This window comes from Oncorhynchus masou, chromosome 30 (assembly GCF_036934945.1).
Source record: "Oncorhynchus masou masou isolate Uvic2021 chromosome 30, UVic_Omas_1.1, whole genome shotgun sequence".
Taxonomy (NCBI): Eukaryota; Metazoa; Chordata; class Actinopteri; order Salmoniformes; family Salmonidae; genus Oncorhynchus; species Oncorhynchus masou.
Window position 1 is genome coordinate 49,985,250 of NC_088241.1, and position 18,908 is coordinate 50,004,157.

Here is an 18,908-nt window from a genome sequence, read left to right on the forward strand (position 1 = left end):
TTCAAAAATAATTAAAAAAGAATGTGCAAATATTATACAACCCAGGCGTGCAAAGCTCTTAGAGACTTACCTAGAAAGGCAGCTGTAATCGCTGCCAAAGGTGAATCTAACATGTATTGACTCAGGGGTGTGAATAATTGTATAAATTAGATATTTCTATATTTCATTTTCAATAAATTTGTAAAAATATGTTTTCACTTTGTCATTATGGTGTGTTATGTGTAGATGGGTGAGGCAAAACAATTGATTTAATCAATTTTGAATTAAGGCTGCAACAAAACAACATGTGGAATAAAGGGTATGAATCATTTCTGAAGGCACTGAATGACCTGGCATGGACCATAGCCAGAGACTATCCTTTTCCTCACCACTGTCTTCTCCTGTTGTTTCCAGGTACTAGCCTGACGATGATCCCCCGAGCACAGACCTTCCCCAGCTTCCTCTCTGAACAGACAGAAGAAGAGCAGTCCTCTCAGCACCAGGAAGAGGCACTTTCCCCCTCCAGTGGCTATGGCTCAAACTGCAACCAGGGGATGCTCCAATGACAAGCACTTACAGGACAAACCTGGACATTCCAACACTTTAGAAGGCTGTAGAAATATGTATAGGAACATGTATAATATGGCATTGTATGTTAATAAATTATGACGAGTGTTAATTGTAGAGCGGTACATATATATATATTATTCTAGACTTTTTTGTACCCGTTGTGAGACAACATAGGCTAAAACAATTGCACCAAAAATATTTCTCTTGTAGTTTTCAAAAGGGAGACATACTGTACGTGTCATAGTGTTTGCGAGTACTTTGGGTCCTTTCACTGTAAAGTCCCTTGTTGGTTAGCCTTTTTTTCAAACTGCATATCATTCATTCTGAAATGTCTAAAGTTTATGCAGATTGCAAAGCAATGCTGAAAAGGGTTATGTTTGTAAGTTGTTAATGTCTTGTGACTGAAGGTCCAAAAAATTGGAATGTGTTTTTCATCCTTTAATTTTCCCCACACTGATGTTCTGACACCTGCTGGGGCCCATTCATTAGGGAAAACTTGTAACGTTCTGAAATATTTGTGGACTTTTTAGTTTACCTGCAACAAGCACCACGTCCCTCCATTCAAAATGGTTTGCCTGTTCACGAGCACGGGTCTGAGATAGACACTGCAGGCAACATATTTAAAAATCTATACAAATCATCCCAACTTCCAAAAGCATGAACAAAACCATACAATGAAAATATTAACAAATCTGTCTAGCACCTATAGGCTATATCTAAGTCCAATTTGACTAGGACCTACAGTATAGATTACAGCCTATTTAAGGCTGACCCTTGTGAACAAGCAGTTTATTTGGCTTCTGTCTGGAGCACTCAGACTGTGACCATGCTTGGTCTGACTATTGATGTTTTCCAGACCTCTCGCCCTGTCCTCCAGCCACAGTATGAAGTGCCTTCTGACGCATGCAGACTGCAGTGTGTGACACTACTGTACCAGCCACCCACAGGCTTAATCTCTGTCCCGGGTCCGTGTCCGTCATTATTCTAGTATATCTATGCCCTCGGCTCCTCTTAGGTGCAAGACATTCTGAAAATAGTCTTGTCCAATTTAAACAAAAAAAGACTTGACGTCTGTCATTATCTGAGAAAAGATATGATCCACAAATTCACAGATCGTACGAACACAGAGTCAATGTTCACAAGAAAAGACAATCAGTTTGAGGTATACGGATGAGCAAATCAGTCGAAACACTGTTATCCTTTTGAGCTACTTCCTTTCTTTGTTGTGTGAATTATTTTGGTCAACGTTTGAATATTTATTTTCATAGGAGATAGATATGTTTATATGGAATCCCAGAAACATCCAGGGCACATTATAAAATAATATCCATGAATATCATATGTTTAGATCTCACAGTTACACACAATTTGCTGTTTGTTTAATTACTGTATATTATAAGTGAATCAATTTAACCTGAACATGGGTTGGATTAACAAAGAAAGTGCCCTTCTACTAAAGGTTCTCAGTATCTATCTGATACAATGATAACTGGGTGAAACTCACTACTGCACACCTGTGTTTAATGTAATTAATCCATCTCTACTATTTTACACAACTGTAAAGGGAGAAAGTAGTTCCATTTCGTTTGTGATGAGTGTTTATACAGTTGTGGTAGGGAGAGAAAGTAGTTGTAGTTTGTTTGGAGTATTTATACAACTGTGGTAATGAGAGAAAGTAGTACCAGGTAGTTCTGTGACATTCATTATTTGTTGTTTTCCACTTTACATGTCTTTCTCACACTGTTTATGTCAGCCACATCTTGTTTGAATATAGTATAGAAATAGACAGTAGACGTTTTCTGTATTCAATGGTACTACATTACCAGTGGTGGGAAAAGTGCCCATTGTCATACTTGAGTAAAAGTAAAGATATCTTAATAGAACACTTCTCAAAAGTGAAAGTCACCCAGATAAAATTCTACTTTAGTAAAAGTCCAAAAGTATTTGGTTAACTATACTTAAGTATCAAGAGTAAATGTAATTGCTAACATTTACATAAGTATAAAAAAAAAGCAAAAGTATAAATAATTTCATATTCCTTATATTAAGCAAACCAGATTGCATCATTTTCTTGTTTTTTTAAATGTATGGATAGCCAGGAGCACACTCCAACATCATTTACAAACGAAGCATGTGTGTTTAGTGAGTCCGCCAGATAAGAGGCAGTAGGGATGTTCTCTTGATACGTGTGTGAAATTGACCATTTTCCTGTCCTGCTAACCATTCAAAATATAACGAGTACTTTTGGGTGTCAGGTAACTAGTATGGATTAAAGAGTACTGTATTTTCTTAAGGACTGTAGTGAAGTAAAAGTAAAAGTTGTAAAAGTAAAGTTACCCCCCAAAAAACAGACTTAAGTAGTACTTTAAAGTATTTTTACTTAAAGTACTTAACACCACTGTACGTTATACAATGGTAATGTTCCTACAGTACCACCTCAATGTTAGTTTGATGTTTGTGTCTAAATAGTCACACACTACATGCTTTTGTGTTTTGTTACTTTGTCATAATATTTGTTGATACCACTTTTTAATAGTGGGGAGAACAAGTATTTGATACACTGCCGATTTTGCAGGTTTTCCTACTTACAAAGCATGTAGAGGTCTGAAATTTTATCATAGGTACACTTCAACTGTGAGACACAGAATCAAAAACAAAAATCCAGAAAATCACATTGTATGATTTGTAAGTAATGAATTTGCATTTTATTGCATGACATAAGTATTTGATACATCAGAAAAGCAGAACTTAATATTTGTTACAGAAACCTTTGTTTGCAATTACAGAGATCATACGTTTCCTGTAGTTCTTGACCAGGTTTGCACACACTGCAGCAGGGATTTTGGTCCACTCCTCCATACAGATATTCTCCAGATGCTTCAGGTTTCGGGGCTGTCGCTGGGCAATACAGACTTTCAGCTCCCTCCAAAGATTTTCTATTGGGTTCAGGTCTGGAGACTGGCTAGGCTACTCCAGGACCTTGAGATGCTTCTTACGGAGCCACTCCTTAGTTGCCCTGGCTGTGTGTTTCGGGTCGTTGTCATGCTGGAAGACCCATACACGACCCATCTTCAATGCTCTTACTGAGGGAAGGAGGTTGTTGGCCAAGATCTCGCGATACATGGCCCCATCCATCCTCCCCTCAATATGGTGCAGTCGTCCTGTCCCCTTTGCAGAAAAGCATCCCCAAAGAATGATGTTTCCACCTCCATGCTTCACAGTTGGGATGGTGTCCTTGGGGTTGTACTCATCCTTCTTCTTCCTCCAAACACGGCGAGTGGAGTTTAGACCAAAAATCTCTATTTTCCTCTCATCAGACCACATGACCTTTTCCCATTCCTCCTCTGGATCATCCAGATGGTCATTGGCAAACTTCAGACGGGCCTGGACATGCGCTGGCTTGAGCAGGGGGACCTTGCGTGCGCTGCAGGATTTTAATCCATGACGGCATAGTATGTTACTAATGGTTTTCTTTGAGACTGTGGTCCCAGCTCTCTTCAGGTCATTGACCAGGTCCTGCCGTGTAGTTCTGGGCTGATCCCTCACCTTCCTCATGATCATTGATGCCCCACGAGGTGAGATCTTGCATGGAGCCCCAGACCGAGGGTGATTGACCATCATCTTGAACTTCTTCCATTTTCTAATAATTGCGCCAACAGTTGTTGCCTTCTCACCAAGCTGCTTGCCTATTGTCCTGTAGCCCATCCCAGCCTTGTGCATGTCTACAATTTTATCCCTGATGTCCTTACACAGCTCTCTGGTCTTGGCCATTGTGGAGAGGTTGGAGTCTGTTTGATTGAGTGTGTGGACCGGTGTCTTTTATACAGGTAACGAGTTCAAATAGGTGCAGTTAATACAGGTAATGAGTGGAGAACAGGAGGGCTTCTTAAAGAAAAACTAACAGGTCTGTGAGAGCCGGAATTCTTACTGGTTGGTAGGTGATCAAATACTTATGTCATGCAATAAAATAAAAATTAATTACTTAAAAATCATACAATGTGATTTTCTGGATTTTTGTTTTAGATTCCAGCTCTCACAGTTGAAGTGTACCTATGATAAAAATGACAGACCTCTACATGCTTTGTAAGTAGGAAAACCTGTAAAATCGGCAGTGTATCAAATACTTGTTCTCCCCACTGTACATTGAGTGTAGGATTACATTGTTCACTCACTAAATGTATATATGTAATGTTTTTTTGATGAAAGAGAATAAATTGAATGTACATGTTGTCAAGGTATAAAGATGTTTTTATTTTATTTATTTTTTATGACAATACATTTCTGTGCCGATTTAACCAACGTGCAACAGGGCTAAATGCAGTTGCTATGGCAGGGGTTCAAACAAAAGCGCATTGTAGAGAAGTAAATTGCAATATGCTTTAAAAGTCAATGTTCCAGACATTCGCGGAGATCACATTCATGGCAAGCGCTGCGGATGTCGGCACATGCGTAAATTACCTTCAAAGGTCAAGTGCAATGCCCTTGTTTACAACACACCTTTGATTGAATCCCGGCCAAACACTCCTGAAAGAGACCAACTCATGTCACAGTAGAGTAGGTGTTATTTAGTCCACATGGGGTCATTAAAGTCACAGAGAAACACAGTATTAGCACCTATTGTACCGACGCAGACAATTAGGCTTAATAAATTAACAAGACTAAAACCCTGTATTCCGAATGTAAATTGTCCATTATTCTTTCATTTTTTGCATCCTCCTCTTCCTCTTCTTGCTGAGAGCCCAGACATCTTTCATTCCCAAGACCTCCATTTTATTCTCAGCTAGGAATAGAATTGCATTTTTGTCCAACAGTGTCAGAAGAATTTCTAATCACAGCATTCATCTAGATTCTACAGCTAGAAAGAGAAGAAATATTTCATCTATGGCTTAGATATAGAAAAAATACAATAGTACAATACATTTCCATTGACTACCATAATTTTGCTGAATTAACATGTGAACAATTCCATGATAACATAACATTGCAGCATTCCACAAGAACCTACAGGACCCAATCTGTGTAACTACAACAGGAAAACACAGCATTCCCAGGGGATGGAACAGCATGATTGGTTTGTTCATTGTCACACGATTGAGTTAGGAATAACTAAGGAATTGAATGGAGCTGGGAGGCTTTTAATAACAGTTTGTTATGGGACGGTATTACTGCATGTAAAGCCTTCAACAATATATTATACAACATGAGTGTTTTACATATTATTAGTGGCAAATGTATATCTAAACAAACCGTCAATGTTTCAAGGGAGTACACAGAGTTGCATAGATTGAGAGCAAACAAAGTGTAAGTCAGACTGATACATAGTTTAATTGAAGTTGGCCTACTTTGCAGTTATATGAATGATTCTGTCCCACAGTCTTTGAACACTATAAGCGGTTGAATATCATATTCTTGAATGTTTCAATGGGGAGACTGTGGCTGTGCCACTGTTACAGCATGATAGGGGTCAGACAGGGGTCTGAAACACAGTACTTCTCCCTATCTCTTCCTTTTAGTATGTGAACGTACGGTGTGTATGTTGCCGTACACTGGGCTATCTCCTCTCTGATTGGTCCCCTTCCTCATCCTGCCATACACAGGAACATTCTCATAGTCGTTGCAGGACTACAAAAACATTAGACATTAGAGCTATATTAGAGATATGTTAGAGATGTGCCACATTTATGGAAGCACTGACTGATACATGGAAACAAGATATAGTGCTATTTTATTAGTATCCACATGATTAGGAAATTACAAGATATAATGTTATATTCTTACCCGTCTCTGACCTGGATGCAGTTTGGTTATGTACTTCGTTCTCATCTTCTTCTTTCTGAAGAGACAGGCAGAGAGACGGGTAGAATAGCTGGTTATTTTGGTCCAGAAGCATTCAACCATATTTACACCACCAGTCAAACGTTTTAGAACACCTACTCATTCAAAGGTTTTTCTTTATTTTTTACTATTTTCTACATTGTAGAATAACAGTGAAGACATCAAAACTATGAAATAACACATATGGAATCTTGTAGTAAGCAAAAAAGTGTTAAACAATTCAAAATATATTTTATATTTGACATTTTTCAAATAGCCACCCCTTATCTTGATGACAACTTTGCACACACTTGGCATTATCTCAACCAGCTTCATGAGGTAGTCAGCTGGAATGCATTTCAATTAACAGGTGTGCCTTGTTAAAAGTTCATTTGTGGAATTTCTATCCTTCCTAATGCGTTTGAGCCAAACAGATGTGTTGTGACAAGGTAGAGGGGGATACAGAAGTCCATATTATGGCAAGAACAGCTGAAATAAGAAGAGAAACGACAGTCAATCATTACTTTAAGACATGGTCAGTCAATACGGAAAATTTAAAGAACTTTGAAAGTGCAGTCTCAAAAACCATCAAGCGCTATGATGAAACTGGCTCTGATGAGGACCACCGCAGGAAAGGAAGACTCAGAGGTACCTCTGCTGCAGAGGACAAGTTTATTAAGAGTTACCAGCCTCAGAAATTACAGCCCAAATAAATGCTTCACAGAGTTCAAGTAACAGACACATCTCAACATCAACTGTTCAGAGGAGACTGTGTGATGGTGCTTTGCTGCTGACACTGTCTGTGATTTATTTAGAATTCAAGGCACACTTAACCAGCATGTCTACCACAGTATTCTGCAGTGATACACCATCCCATCTGGTTTGCACTTAGTAGGACTATCATTTGTTTTTCAACAGGACAATGACCCATCACACCTCCAGGCTGTGTAAGGGCTATTTGACCAAGAAGGAGAGTGATGGAGTGCTGCATCAGATGACCTGGCCTCCACAATCCTCCGACCTCAACCAAATTTAGATGGTTTGGTTTGAGTCGGACCGCAGAGTGAAGGAAAAGCAGTGTGCTCAGCATATGTGGAAACTCCTTCATGATTGTTGGAAAAGCATTCCAGGTGAAGCTGGTTGAGAGAATGCCAAGAGTGTGCAAAGCAGTCGTCAAGGCAAAGGGTGGCTATTTTGAAGAATCTCAGATATAAAATATATTTGGATTTTGTTGAACACTTTTTTAGTTACCACATGATTCCATATGTGTTATTTCATAGTGTTGATGTCGTCACTATTATTCTTCAATGTGGAAAATAGTAAAAACATAGAAAAACCCTTGAATGAGTAAGTCTTCTAAAACTTTTGACCGGTAGTGTATATATGGATGCATTTTCATTCAAGATAAGAAGATGGACTGTGCATTTTTATGAGTGAACTCTGAGGAGCCAGGATATATTAGTTAACTCATATATATATATATATATATATATATATATATATATAGTGCCTTGCGAAAGTATTCGGCCCCCTTGAACTTTGCGACCTTTTGCCACATTTCAGGCTTCAAACATAAAGATATAAAACTGTATTTTTTTGTGAAGAATCAACAACAAGTGGGACACAATCATGAAGTGGAACGACATTTATTGGATATTTCAAAAAAATGTAACAAATCAAAAACTGAAAAATTAGGCGTGCAAAATTATTCAGCCCCTTTACTTTCAGTGCAGCAAACTCTCTCCAGAAGTTCAGTGAGGATCTCTGAATGATCCAACGTTGACCCAAATGACTAATGATGATAAATACAATCCACCTGTGTGTAATCAAGTCTCCGTATAAATGCACCTGCACTGTGATAGTCTCAGAGGTCCATTAAAAGCGCAGAGAGCATCATGAAGAACAAGGAACACACCAGGCAGGTCCGAGATAATGTTGTGAAGAAGTTTAAAGCCGGATTTGGATACAAAAAGATTTCCCAAGCCTTAAACATCCCAAGGAGCACTGTGCAAGCGATAATATTGAAATGGAAGGAGTATCAGACCACTGCAAATCTACCAAGACCTGGCCATCCCTCTAAACTTTCAGCTCATACAAGGAGAAGACTGATCAGAGATGCAGCCAAGGGGCCCATGATCACTCTGGATGAACTGCAGAGATCTACTGCTGAGGTGGGAGACTCTGTCCATAGGACAACAATCAGTCGTATATTGCACAAATCTGGCCTTTATGGAAGAGTGGCAAGAAGAAAGCCATTTCTTAAAGATATCCATAAAAAGTGTCGTTTAAAGTTTGCCACAAGCCACCTGGGAGACACACCAAACATGTGGAAGAAGGTGCTCTGGTCAGATGAAACCAAAATTGAACTTTTTGGCAACAATGCAAAATGTTATGTTTGGCGTAAAAGCAACACAGCTCATCACCCTGAACACACCATCCCCACTGTCAAACATGGTGGTGGCAGCATCATGGTTTGGGCCTGCTTTTCTTCAGCAGGAACAGGGAAGATGGTTAAAATTGATGGGAAGATGGATGGAGCCAAATACAGGACCATTCTGGAAGAAAACCTGATGGAGTCTGCAAAAGACCTGAGACTGGGACGGAGATTTGTCTTCCAACAAGACAATGATCCAAAACATAAAGCAAAATATACAATGGAATGGTTAAAAAATAAACATATCCAGGTGTTAGAATGGCCAAGTCAAAGTCCAGACCTGAATCCAATCGAGAATCTGTGGAAAGAACTGAAAACTGCTGTTCACAAATGCTCTCCATCCAACCTCACTGAGCTCGAGCTGTTTTCAGTCTCTCGATGTGCAAAATTGATAGAGACATACCCCAAGCGACTTACAGCTGTAATCGCAGCAAAAGGTGGCGCTACAAAGTATTAACTTAAGGGGGCTGAATAATTTTGCACGCCCAATTTTTCAGTTTTGGATTTGTTAAAAGTTTGAAATATCCAATAAATGTCGTTCCACTTCATGATTGTGTCCCACTTGTTGTTGATTCTTCACAAAAAAATACAGTTTTATATCTTTATGTTTGAAGCCTACAATGTGGCAAAAGGTCGCAAAGTTCAAGGGGGCCGAATACTTTCGCAAGGCACTGTATATATCCCCCCTCCCACACACACATACTGTACACTCCTAAAGCCCACACTCTACTGGAAGTACAGCACCTACACTTCTCGCTAAGAAAGCGAAATGAAAGTGCACTCTGAGTAAAACTCAGTGTGAGCGGTGACCCACCTTTCAGATATATGGTGCAGGGGAGGGACGGAGGGAGTGAAGGAAGGTTGGGGAAATGGAATTTCACAGCAAAAAGTTTATTCTCTAACAAATGAGTACCTATCTCTAGTAGCCTATTTATCTCTAACTGGGATGACTAATGCATGGTCTGTGAGAGGTATTTTACTAGTAAGAATATGTGGAACTTTTACATTTATCACATACAGATCACATCCAAATAAAGTTTGACAGTGTAAAGGGGCAATAGGTACAAAGGGACCTTCTGCAAATTAAGTGTTCCTCCATGTGTGTCCACTGAATAAGTTTACCTCGGCTAAGAGTAAATATAACTGTCAATTGTCCCTGCATGAAGAAAGAATCTAGAAAGTCAACACTTACTGTACCTTTGCCACACAACCAGCATTACAATGACAGAGAGCAGCAGCAGGAGTCCTGACACTCCCCCTCCAATGTAGATTAGATACTCAGACAGGCTGAATTCAACTGAGAATGGAGGGAGAAAAGAGAGGAGGAAAGAGAGAATGGAGGGAGAAAGGGAGGGAGAAAAGAGGACATTAGACAGTTTTATGTTAATCTGTGTTTCCAAAATGGTAGGTCCTGACTGATGTGTGTAGTTTTTTTTTACCCCTTGTGTCTTAAAGACTGGGTAGAAACATCTGGGTAAAAATTGTTTGCTTACCACTTATCTAAACACCTCCTTCTCTCCTTAAACATACCCATCATTTAGAGAATATGAGTAATTCAGTTTTGCACCTGTACCAAACCGCTAACGGTCTTCGCCACATCCTGTGTCACTATGTCACTCTGTGTGTATGATGTCATTGTTAGCAGAGTTGCATGTGTATACACAGCCTAATTAATACATTGTCTCTATGCTGCATCTTGATCTATGCTGAACAAAAATAAACGCAACATGCAACAATTTCCAAGATTTTACTTAATTACAGTTCATATGAGGAAATCAGTCAATTTAAGTAAATTAATTAGCACCTAATCTATGGATTTCACATGACTTGGAATGCAGATATGCATATATTGGTCACAGATACTTAAAAAAAAAATGGGCCTCAGGGTCTCATCACAGTTTTTCTGTGCATTCAAAATGCCATTGATAAATACAATTGTGTTTGTTGTCCTTAGCTTATGCCTGCCCACACCATAACGCCACTGACACCATGGGGCACTCTGTTCACAATATTGACGTCAGCAAACTGCTCGCCCACACAATGCCATTAACGTGGCCTGCGATTGTGAGGCATTGGAGGTGGCTTATGGTAGAGAAAATAATGTTAAATTCTCTGGCAACAGCTCTGGTGGACATTCCTGCAGTCAGCACACCAATTGCACACTCCCTCAAATCTTGAGACATCTGTGGCATTGGGCTGTGTGACAAAACTTGGCATTTTAGAGTGCCCTATTGTCCCTAGCACAAGGTGCACCTGTGTAATGATCATGCTGTTTAATCAAATTCTCAAAATGCCACACCTGTCAGGTGGATGGATTATCTTGATAAAATGCTCACTAACATTTACATTTAAGTCATTTAGCAGACGCTCTTATCCAGAGCGACTAGGGATGTAAACACATTTGTAAACAAAACCATTTCGAGAAATAATATTTTTGTTCATTTAAAACATTTCTGGTATATTTTATTCCAGTTTATGAACATGGGAGCAGCACTTTACATGTTGCGATTATATTTTTGTTCAGTGTAGATCATCATTGTCATGGAAATATGAGGTTGCTTTCACAGGGGACTGGTCTACCCAGCCTTTCAAGGTCTCAACGTTTCGGTGCACTGAAGTACTGTATTAGTGATTATTATACTCCAGCTCAGCCCAAGGATGCACATTGGTCCTAATCACTTAAGGGAACTGAACTGGCTTTCAGTTCATCTCCGACTGGTGCAGATCAAACTGTTGATGGTTTTTAAAGCTATACATGACCTTGTCACAGTTACCTGTCTGGATATTCTAATTTCATTACACTCTCATAGCCATCCCATAGTGGTAAAAATACTTTAAAGTACTACTTAAGTATCCGTACATTACATTACTACATTCCTAAAGAAAATAATGTAATTTTTACTCCATACATTTTCCCTGTCAACCAAAAGTACTTGTTACATGTTGACAGGAAAATGGTCCAATTCACACACTTATCCAAAGAACATCCCTGGTCATCCCTACTGCCTCTGATCTGGCGGACTCACTAAACACATGCTTTGTTTGTAAATGATGTCTGAGTGTTAGCTATCCATCAAAAACAAATTAAATGTTTTTTACCTTTTGAAAAGTGTTTTACCTTTACTTTGGATACTTAAGTATATTTGAGCAATTCCACTTACTTTTGATACTTAAGTATATTTAAAACCAAATATTTTTAGACTTTTACTCAAGTAGTATTTTACTGGGTGACTTTCACTTGAGTCATTGTCTTTTAAGGTATCTTTTTGAGTATTTTAACACAAGTAAGACTGAGTACTTTTCCCACCACTGTGTATTAGTAATTAAGTTGTCTGAAATTACCTTCGCTGGTTACAATTAGTCTGGTAATGTTTTAACTCTGACCTCTTACCTGGGCTAAGTACAGTCAGCAGCACAGTGGTGGTCTGTACCCCAGCGTCCGTATTGAAGAGACATCTATATAACCCTCCATCTTCCTCGCCCACATCATTGAGCTGCAGACGTGTGTCCAGTCTTTCTGAACAGTTCACTATCCCCCTGTCTGTGTAGTCTACTCCAAACAGACCACCATTCTCCAGCCGACACTTCGCCATGATGCCCACTCCACTGGTGCTACCATGGTCTAGCTTCTCGACTGTGACCTCATACACGGTCCCGTTGTGTTCGTGGTTGCAGCTGATAGTCAGGTTGTCACTCCTCTCTGCGATGAGTTCAGTGTCTGCTTGGATTACCTCAGGCTCAGGTTCTATGGTGTGGATTTTAGTATCTCCATCTGTGATCCAGGGAAATTACAAAACAAAAGCAGAAAATGCTGAGAAAATTTACATTACCGTATATACAAAGGTATGTGGACACAACTTCAAATTAGTGGATTTAGCCATTTCAGCCACACCCATTGCTGACAGGTGTATAAAAATCGAGCACACAGCCATGCAATCTCCATAGACAAACATCAGCAGTAGAATGGCCTTACTGAAGAGCTCTGTGACTTTCAATGTGGCACTGTCACAGGATGCCACCTTTTGTTTGTCAAATTTCTGCCCTGCTAGAGCTGCCCCGGTCAACTGTAAGTGCTGTTATTGTGAAGATGAAACATCTAGGATCAACAACAGCTCAACAGCCGAGCAGCCACACACAAGCCTAGGATCACCAGGTGATGAGACAAGATCGAAATTTGGGTTTAAAATTTGTTAATATTTGTAAAAATTGTCGAGATCGGTGTGGAAGTACTTGACTGGCCTGCACAGGGCCCTGATCTCAAGCACATCGAACATCTTTGAAATTAATTGGAACGTTGACTGCAAGCCAGGCCTAATCGCCCAACATCAGTACCGACCTCAGTAATGCTCATTGCTGAATGGAAGCATGTCCCCGCAGCAATGTTCCAACATCTAGTGGAAAGCCTTGCCTAGAAGAGTGGAGGCTGTTATAGCAGCAAAGGGGAGACCAACTCCATATTGATGACCATGATTTCCTAATGTTGTTGACAATCTTTTGGTCATGTAGTGTATATGTAATGACATGATCAATACACACACACACTGGCAGAAAGCAGTTTCTCTGGGCCCCAACACAAGGTCGACGTTCGGACATAGCTTTGCTTTAGCTAATAGGTAGGACTATTGGGTCGTCATTTCTCAGGTTAAGCCTTACATTTCACAAAGCCATTTTAGACCACTGACAACAATGTAATTACTTTTTCAGTAATTCAAGTTGGAAATTCAAGCAGTGCAGACTGTCCAATACATTTACAACGGAATACTAACCAGCTACGAATTTGATATATACAGTGGCAGTCTGAAGTTTGCATACACCTTTGCCAAATACATTTAAACTCAGTTTCACAATTCTTGACATTTAATCCGAGTAAAAATTCCCCGTCTTTGGTCAGTTAGGATCACCACTTTATTTTAAGAATGTGAAATGTCAGAATAATAGCAGAGAGAATGATTTATTTCAGCTTTTATTTCTTTCATCATATTCCCAGTGGGTCAGAAGTTTACATTGACTCAACTAGTATTTGGTAGCTTTGCCTTTAAATTGTTTATCTTGGGTCAAACTTTTCATGTAGCCTTCCACAAGCTTCCCACAATAAGTTGGGTGAATTTTGTCCCATTCCTCCTGACAGAGCTGATGTAACTGAGTCAGGTTTGTAGGCCTCCTTGCTCACACACGCTATAGGATTGAGGTCAGGGCTTTGTGATGGCCACTCCAATACATTGACTTTGTTGTCCTTAAGCCATTTTGCCACAACTTTGGAAGTTTGCTTGGGGTCATTGTACATTTGGAAGACCCATTTGCGACCAAGCTTAAACTCTGATGTCTTGAGACGTTGCTTCAATATATCCACATAATTTTCCTCCTCATTCAGCCATCTATTTTGTGAAGTGCATCACGGTTGGGATGGTGTTCTTCAGCTTGCAAGCCTCCCCCTTTTTCCTCCAAACATAACAATGGTCATTATGGCCAAACAGTTCTATTTTTGTTTCATCAGACCAGAGGACATTTCTCTAAAAACTACGGTCTTTGTCACCATGTGCGGTTTCCTCCTTGCTGAGTGGCCTTTTAGGTTATGTCGATATAGGACTCGTTTTACTGTGGACATAGATACTTTTGTACTCGTTTCCTCCAGCATCTTCACAAGGTGTTGTTCTGGGATTGATTTGCACTTTTCGCACACCAAATAACGTTCATCTCTAGGAGACAGAATGAGTCTCCTTCCTGAGCGGTATGATGGCTGTGTGGTCCCATGGTGTTTCTACTTCGAACTATTGTTTGTACAGATTAATGTGGTACCTTCAGGCATTTGGAAATTGCTCCCAAGGATGAACCAGACTTGTAGAGGTGTACATTTTTTTCTGAGGTCTTGGCTGATTTCTTTTGATTTGCCCATGATGTCAAGCAAAGAGACACAGAGTTTGAAGGTAGGCATTGAAATACATCCACAGGTACACCTCCAATTGACTCAAAATATCAGAAGCTTCTAAAGCCATGACATACTTTTCTGGAATTTTCCAAGCTGTCAAGGCTTGGTCGGAAATGGGTCACCTTAGTGTATGTAAACTTCTGACCCACTGGATACAGTGAATTATAAGTGAAATAATCTGTCTGCAAACAATTGTTGGAAAAATTACTTGTGTCATGTACAAAGTAGATGTCCTAACCAACTTGCCAAAAATATAGTTTGTTAACATGAAATTTGTGGAGTGGTTGAATATATATATTAAAAAATAAAATATATATATATATATATATATATATATATAAATATATATATATATTAGATAAAAAATAAAAAATATATATATATAAAAAATAAAAATAAAATATATATATATGCAAAGCTGTCTTGTATAGGCTACCGGAACCTGGTGTCCTTTGACAGCTCTTTGGTCTTGGCCATAGTGGAGTTTGGAGTGCGACTGTTTAAGGTTGTGGACAGGTGTGTTTTATACTGATAACAAGTTCAAACATGTGCCATTAATACAGGTAACGAGTGGAGGACAGAGGAGCCCCAAAAAGAAGAAGTTACAGGTCTGTGAGAGACAGAAATCTTGCTTGTTTGTAGGTGACCAAATAGTTATTTTCCACCATAATTTGCAAATCAATTCATTAAAAATCCTACAATGTGATTTTTTTTTTCCCCATTTTGTCTGTCATAGTTGAAGTGTACCTATGATGAAAAGTACAGGCCTCTCATATTTTTAAGTGGGAGAACTTGCACAATTGGTGGCTGACTAAATACTTTTTTGCCCCACTGTATACACCATCTTTAGCTGCGATTTAGGTGTTATTTATAAACATTATAAATTGTATTTATAAAATGACATCAAATAGCCTAACAGTGAGGGAAATAGTAGTTGGTTTGAGGATAAATTCAGGCATGTATTTTTGAACTCTGGCTAAGAGCCTACACAAATGGGCTGCAATTTTCAAGGTAGATTAAATTAGTCCTGAATCCAATTCAATCCAATTTGAGACTCCCCTTGTCTCCTGTGTGCTAATGTTTTCACCATGACCTGTATGTCCAGGTTGTGGGTCCGACTTATTGTCAACAGACATTCCTGAGACATTGTCCATTGAGCTGTACACAATTTTAACTTAAATTAAATTATGCATGGCAAGTTATACCAGAGATAAGGGACTGTTGATGTTGCAACCACACAACTCAAACGCCGGTTCCACACTATGAACGAAAATCACATTTTTTTATATATATTTTTTGAAACCCTCAATAATTCTTATCAGCTATAGATAATATGTTTGCATCTGCCAATGTATTGGCTGTTCAGTATCCAAACGACCTGTCCCCAGAGTTTCACATACAGTTCAACTATTTCCATAAAGTGTTGAGACCGGGAGTTATGGAGAATTAAAGATGTTGCAGAACTGCTTCATTTGAAGCACTTCCCATCTTCGCAGTTTCCCTGATGTTGCTATGGCAATCAAGACGTTTTTACCATCCCTGTGGCTGCCGCATCTTCTGAGAGATCGTTTTCTAAACTAAAACTCAAAGAACTAGGAATACATAGGAAACAGGCTCTCGGGTCTGACATGCGCGTTTGAACACTGGAGTAAACTCCACTCATTGCACTGGCACCGTCGTAGCCTTGACCACGGCATTTGTTCACCGATATCCACCTCATATCTTCAATCAGTTAATTCTTTTTCTTTTTGAGGACCAGGTGCACTTTTTCAGTCACTTTCCTGAAGCCCAAGAAACAAACATTTTTCCTAGTACATATGGAAATTTAAAAAAACTTTATGAAGGAAATACTTTTTGGAAGGTTACTGTCAAAATGATGTTACTGTACATAAGAAAATAGACATCGATTAAAAAGGTGCATGGGTATAGTAATAACACTGGGATTGATGAAAACAATCACCATTATCAGTCAAGGTATTTGGTACTAGCTAGTCAAACTCAATTATTGTAGACAACATATTCTAAATGAAAATACACAAGAAGTCCTAGACAGTACCTGCTTCACTACCTGCACCCTCTTCTTCCACAGTCCCTGTGTCCTCCACCTCCACCCGTATGTCTCTCGCCCAGGATCCTTTAGGAAAGGTTTGAACAGAGCAGTGGTAGAGCCCTGCGTCCTCCTGGGTGACCTTACTGATGGTGATACTGCCATCCATGGGTGTGGTCTTCTGGAACTGGATCCTGGTCTGGTAGTACTGGGAGATGGACACTCCATACTCAGGGTGATACACAGCTACAGGGGCCTTCTCAAACCGGATCAGTTTGGTCCAGGAGACCATGCTGAGGTTCCCTTCCCATGGACACACACACTCTAGAACCATCCCCTCCTTAAGCTTCACCGTGGTAACACCATCTCTCTGCTGCACAGAAACTGGACATGGCAGAGGGCATGTTTTCATACATGTGTACAGTATTACATTTATCTGATTTTAGCTGGTCAGTTCATCAGGAATAGTAGTAATTCTCAATAACCATTCTGACCTAAGGTTATCTCCAGTTTATTTTTATTCAGATTAAATCAGATTAATCACATCCCGTGTAGCTCAGTTGGTAGAGCATGGTGCTTGCAACGCCAGGTTTGTGGGTTCGATTCCCACAGGGGACCAGCACAAAAATGTATGCACTACCGCAAGTTGCTCTGGATAAGTGTCTGCTAAATTAATGAAATGTAAAAAATAAATTAATATATGGAGTTGTAGCCCTTAGTACATAGTTAATAACAGGAATTATGACATGGAAATTATGCATAGAGCAGAATGAAAAGCCTGTAAGAAGAACCTTCATCGCGTAGTCAGCTGCTCCAACTGAAGATGAAGCAGTCATCAAATACATTTCCTCTTTAGAGTCTCTCCCCTGGGTATCACTAATTTGGAGAATATTAGCCCACACAAAATCAACAGAAATGGCAATAGCTGATGATCCAAAAAAATGTTTTTAAAAAATCACTCGATCAGACTTCCATCTAGACAACAGATTTTAAAAAACAACACCTTGGGGAGATAGCTAGTCTGACAGGTTCAGAAGAAGTGTATTTTCACTGTATTAGTCCTGTTAAGGCAACAGGGGAGCATTGCCCATCTAAAGATGACTCATACAGAGTCCATGTTAATGAGTTAAAGGGACGTGTGAGAAGCTGATAAGATGGTTGGTGTTCCTGTAGTCTCCTAATTAAGAGTTGAAGAGAGAATGTCTGAACGCAGTCTGATTGTTGTGGAAACATGCATAGAGAATAAGGACAATGAGAAGTCAAAGAGAATCCGTTGTAGTTTTAATCCTAACAGCTCATGGTATGCTATCTTCAAGCAACTAAATAAATACTAAAACTCATCTGGGTGAATATTTCAGTCATAATGTTCTATATTGAGACTTTTAACAGCAGTAAACTTAAATATTTACCAAACATAAGACAACAAATAGCCTACCTAGCTAAACCAACAACTTTCAATGTTCTGCTTTATAATCCAGTGTACAAGTATACAGAAAAGTTATTTCCCTGATCAACATTATTCGTTAAAATAATAAAAAGTGACATTCCCATACCTTCGAGACTGGAGAGAAAGATGAGGAGTACCATGAAGTACCAGTGGTCCTTTTGTACAGCCTCCATCTTGGCCCTCTGAGGCAGAATGAAAGCTGCATTGATGAGATGAGTGGAGAGGCAACAGGGCTGCACTTCCTACTAGCTGTCTCTCGCGCTACAGAGCAAGATTACATCCCAAATGGCAACCTATTCCCTATTTAGTGCACTACTTTTGACCCAAAGGGGTCTGGTCAAAAGTAGTGCACTATACAGGGAATACATTGGCTTTTGGGACAGAAACAAACACTTTAGTCCATGGGAGGGGCCAGGGGGGGACACGCCAAGCTAACCCTTTGTTAGCTCATTCTACACAGAGGGACACTTTATATGCAGGGTGAGTGGTGGGTGGAAAGCTTAGTCCTGCTAGCTTATGCTATCAGGCTACTACAGAGAGGTGCTGTGTGTTGCAGTGGTTTATTGTAAACTATAGACTAGTAATTATAAAAGATCTATTTAGATACTGGGAAATATTGTGTGTAGCACCACCTTCGGTGTGTAATTGTGCAGCAGCTCTGGTTAGCTGACTAAAATGTGGTGTTGGGGTT

At 39.5% G+C, this 18,908-nt stretch overlaps 2 protein-coding genes across 8 annotated transcripts in view; one reads left to right on the plus strand and one right to left on the minus strand.

Annotated features, from left to right (window-relative positions):
* Window positions 1–4,779, plus strand: part of dok6 (docking protein 6) — a 90,785-nt gene extending 86,006 nt beyond the window's left edge. Inside the window, exon 8 of the mRNA XM_064949238.1 lies at window positions 394–4,779. Coding sequence (XP_064805310.1) covers window positions 394–545 — 152 coding nt within the window. The 3' untranslated portion in view covers window positions 546–4,779. The remainder of the gene's footprint in view (window positions 1–393) is intronic.
* On the minus strand, window positions 4,777–18,592 carry cd226 (CD226 molecule). 7 transcript variants are annotated; one of them, XM_064949232.1, is made up of 6 exons: window positions 18,324–18,592; window positions 16,780–17,154; window positions 12,189–12,569; window positions 9,995–10,094; window positions 6,328–6,382; window positions 4,777–6,133 (listed from the first exon to the last, which is right to left on the minus strand). In XM_064949232.1, the coding sequence occupies exons 1-6, from the start codon at window positions 18,388–18,390 to the stop codon at window positions 6,101–6,103; spliced, it is 1,011 nt and encodes a 336-aa protein (XP_064805304.1). In that variant the 5' UTR covers window positions 18,391–18,592; the 3' UTR covers window positions 4,777–6,100. The 7 variants fall into 7 exon arrangements, with proteins under 7 accessions (XP_064805304.1, XP_064805309.1, XP_064805308.1 ...); XM_064949237.1 differs by having other exon boundaries at window positions 4,777–5,329; window positions 9,990–10,094; XM_064949236.1 differs by having other exon boundaries at window positions 4,777–5,404; window positions 9,990–10,094.
* Window positions 18,593–18,908: the final 316 nt, after the last annotated feature.

What these genes read in the sequence shown, in the direction of transcription:
- cd226 (XM_064949231.1), bottom strand. Translation starts at nt 18,390, where the DNA reads ATGGAGGCTGTACAAAAGGACCACTGGTACTTCATGGTACTCCTCATC. An exon ending in CTTTCTCTCCAGTCTCGAAG is followed by an intron (nt 17,155 to 18,323) that starts GTATGGGAATGT and finishes TGCCATGTCCAG; the next exon opens with TTTCTGTGCAGCAGAGAGAT. An exon ending in ATGCTGGTTGTGTGGCAAAG is followed by an intron (nt 6,383 to 9,994) that starts GTACAGTAAGTG and finishes CTGTCTCTTCAG; the next exon opens with AAAGAAGAAGATGAGAACGA.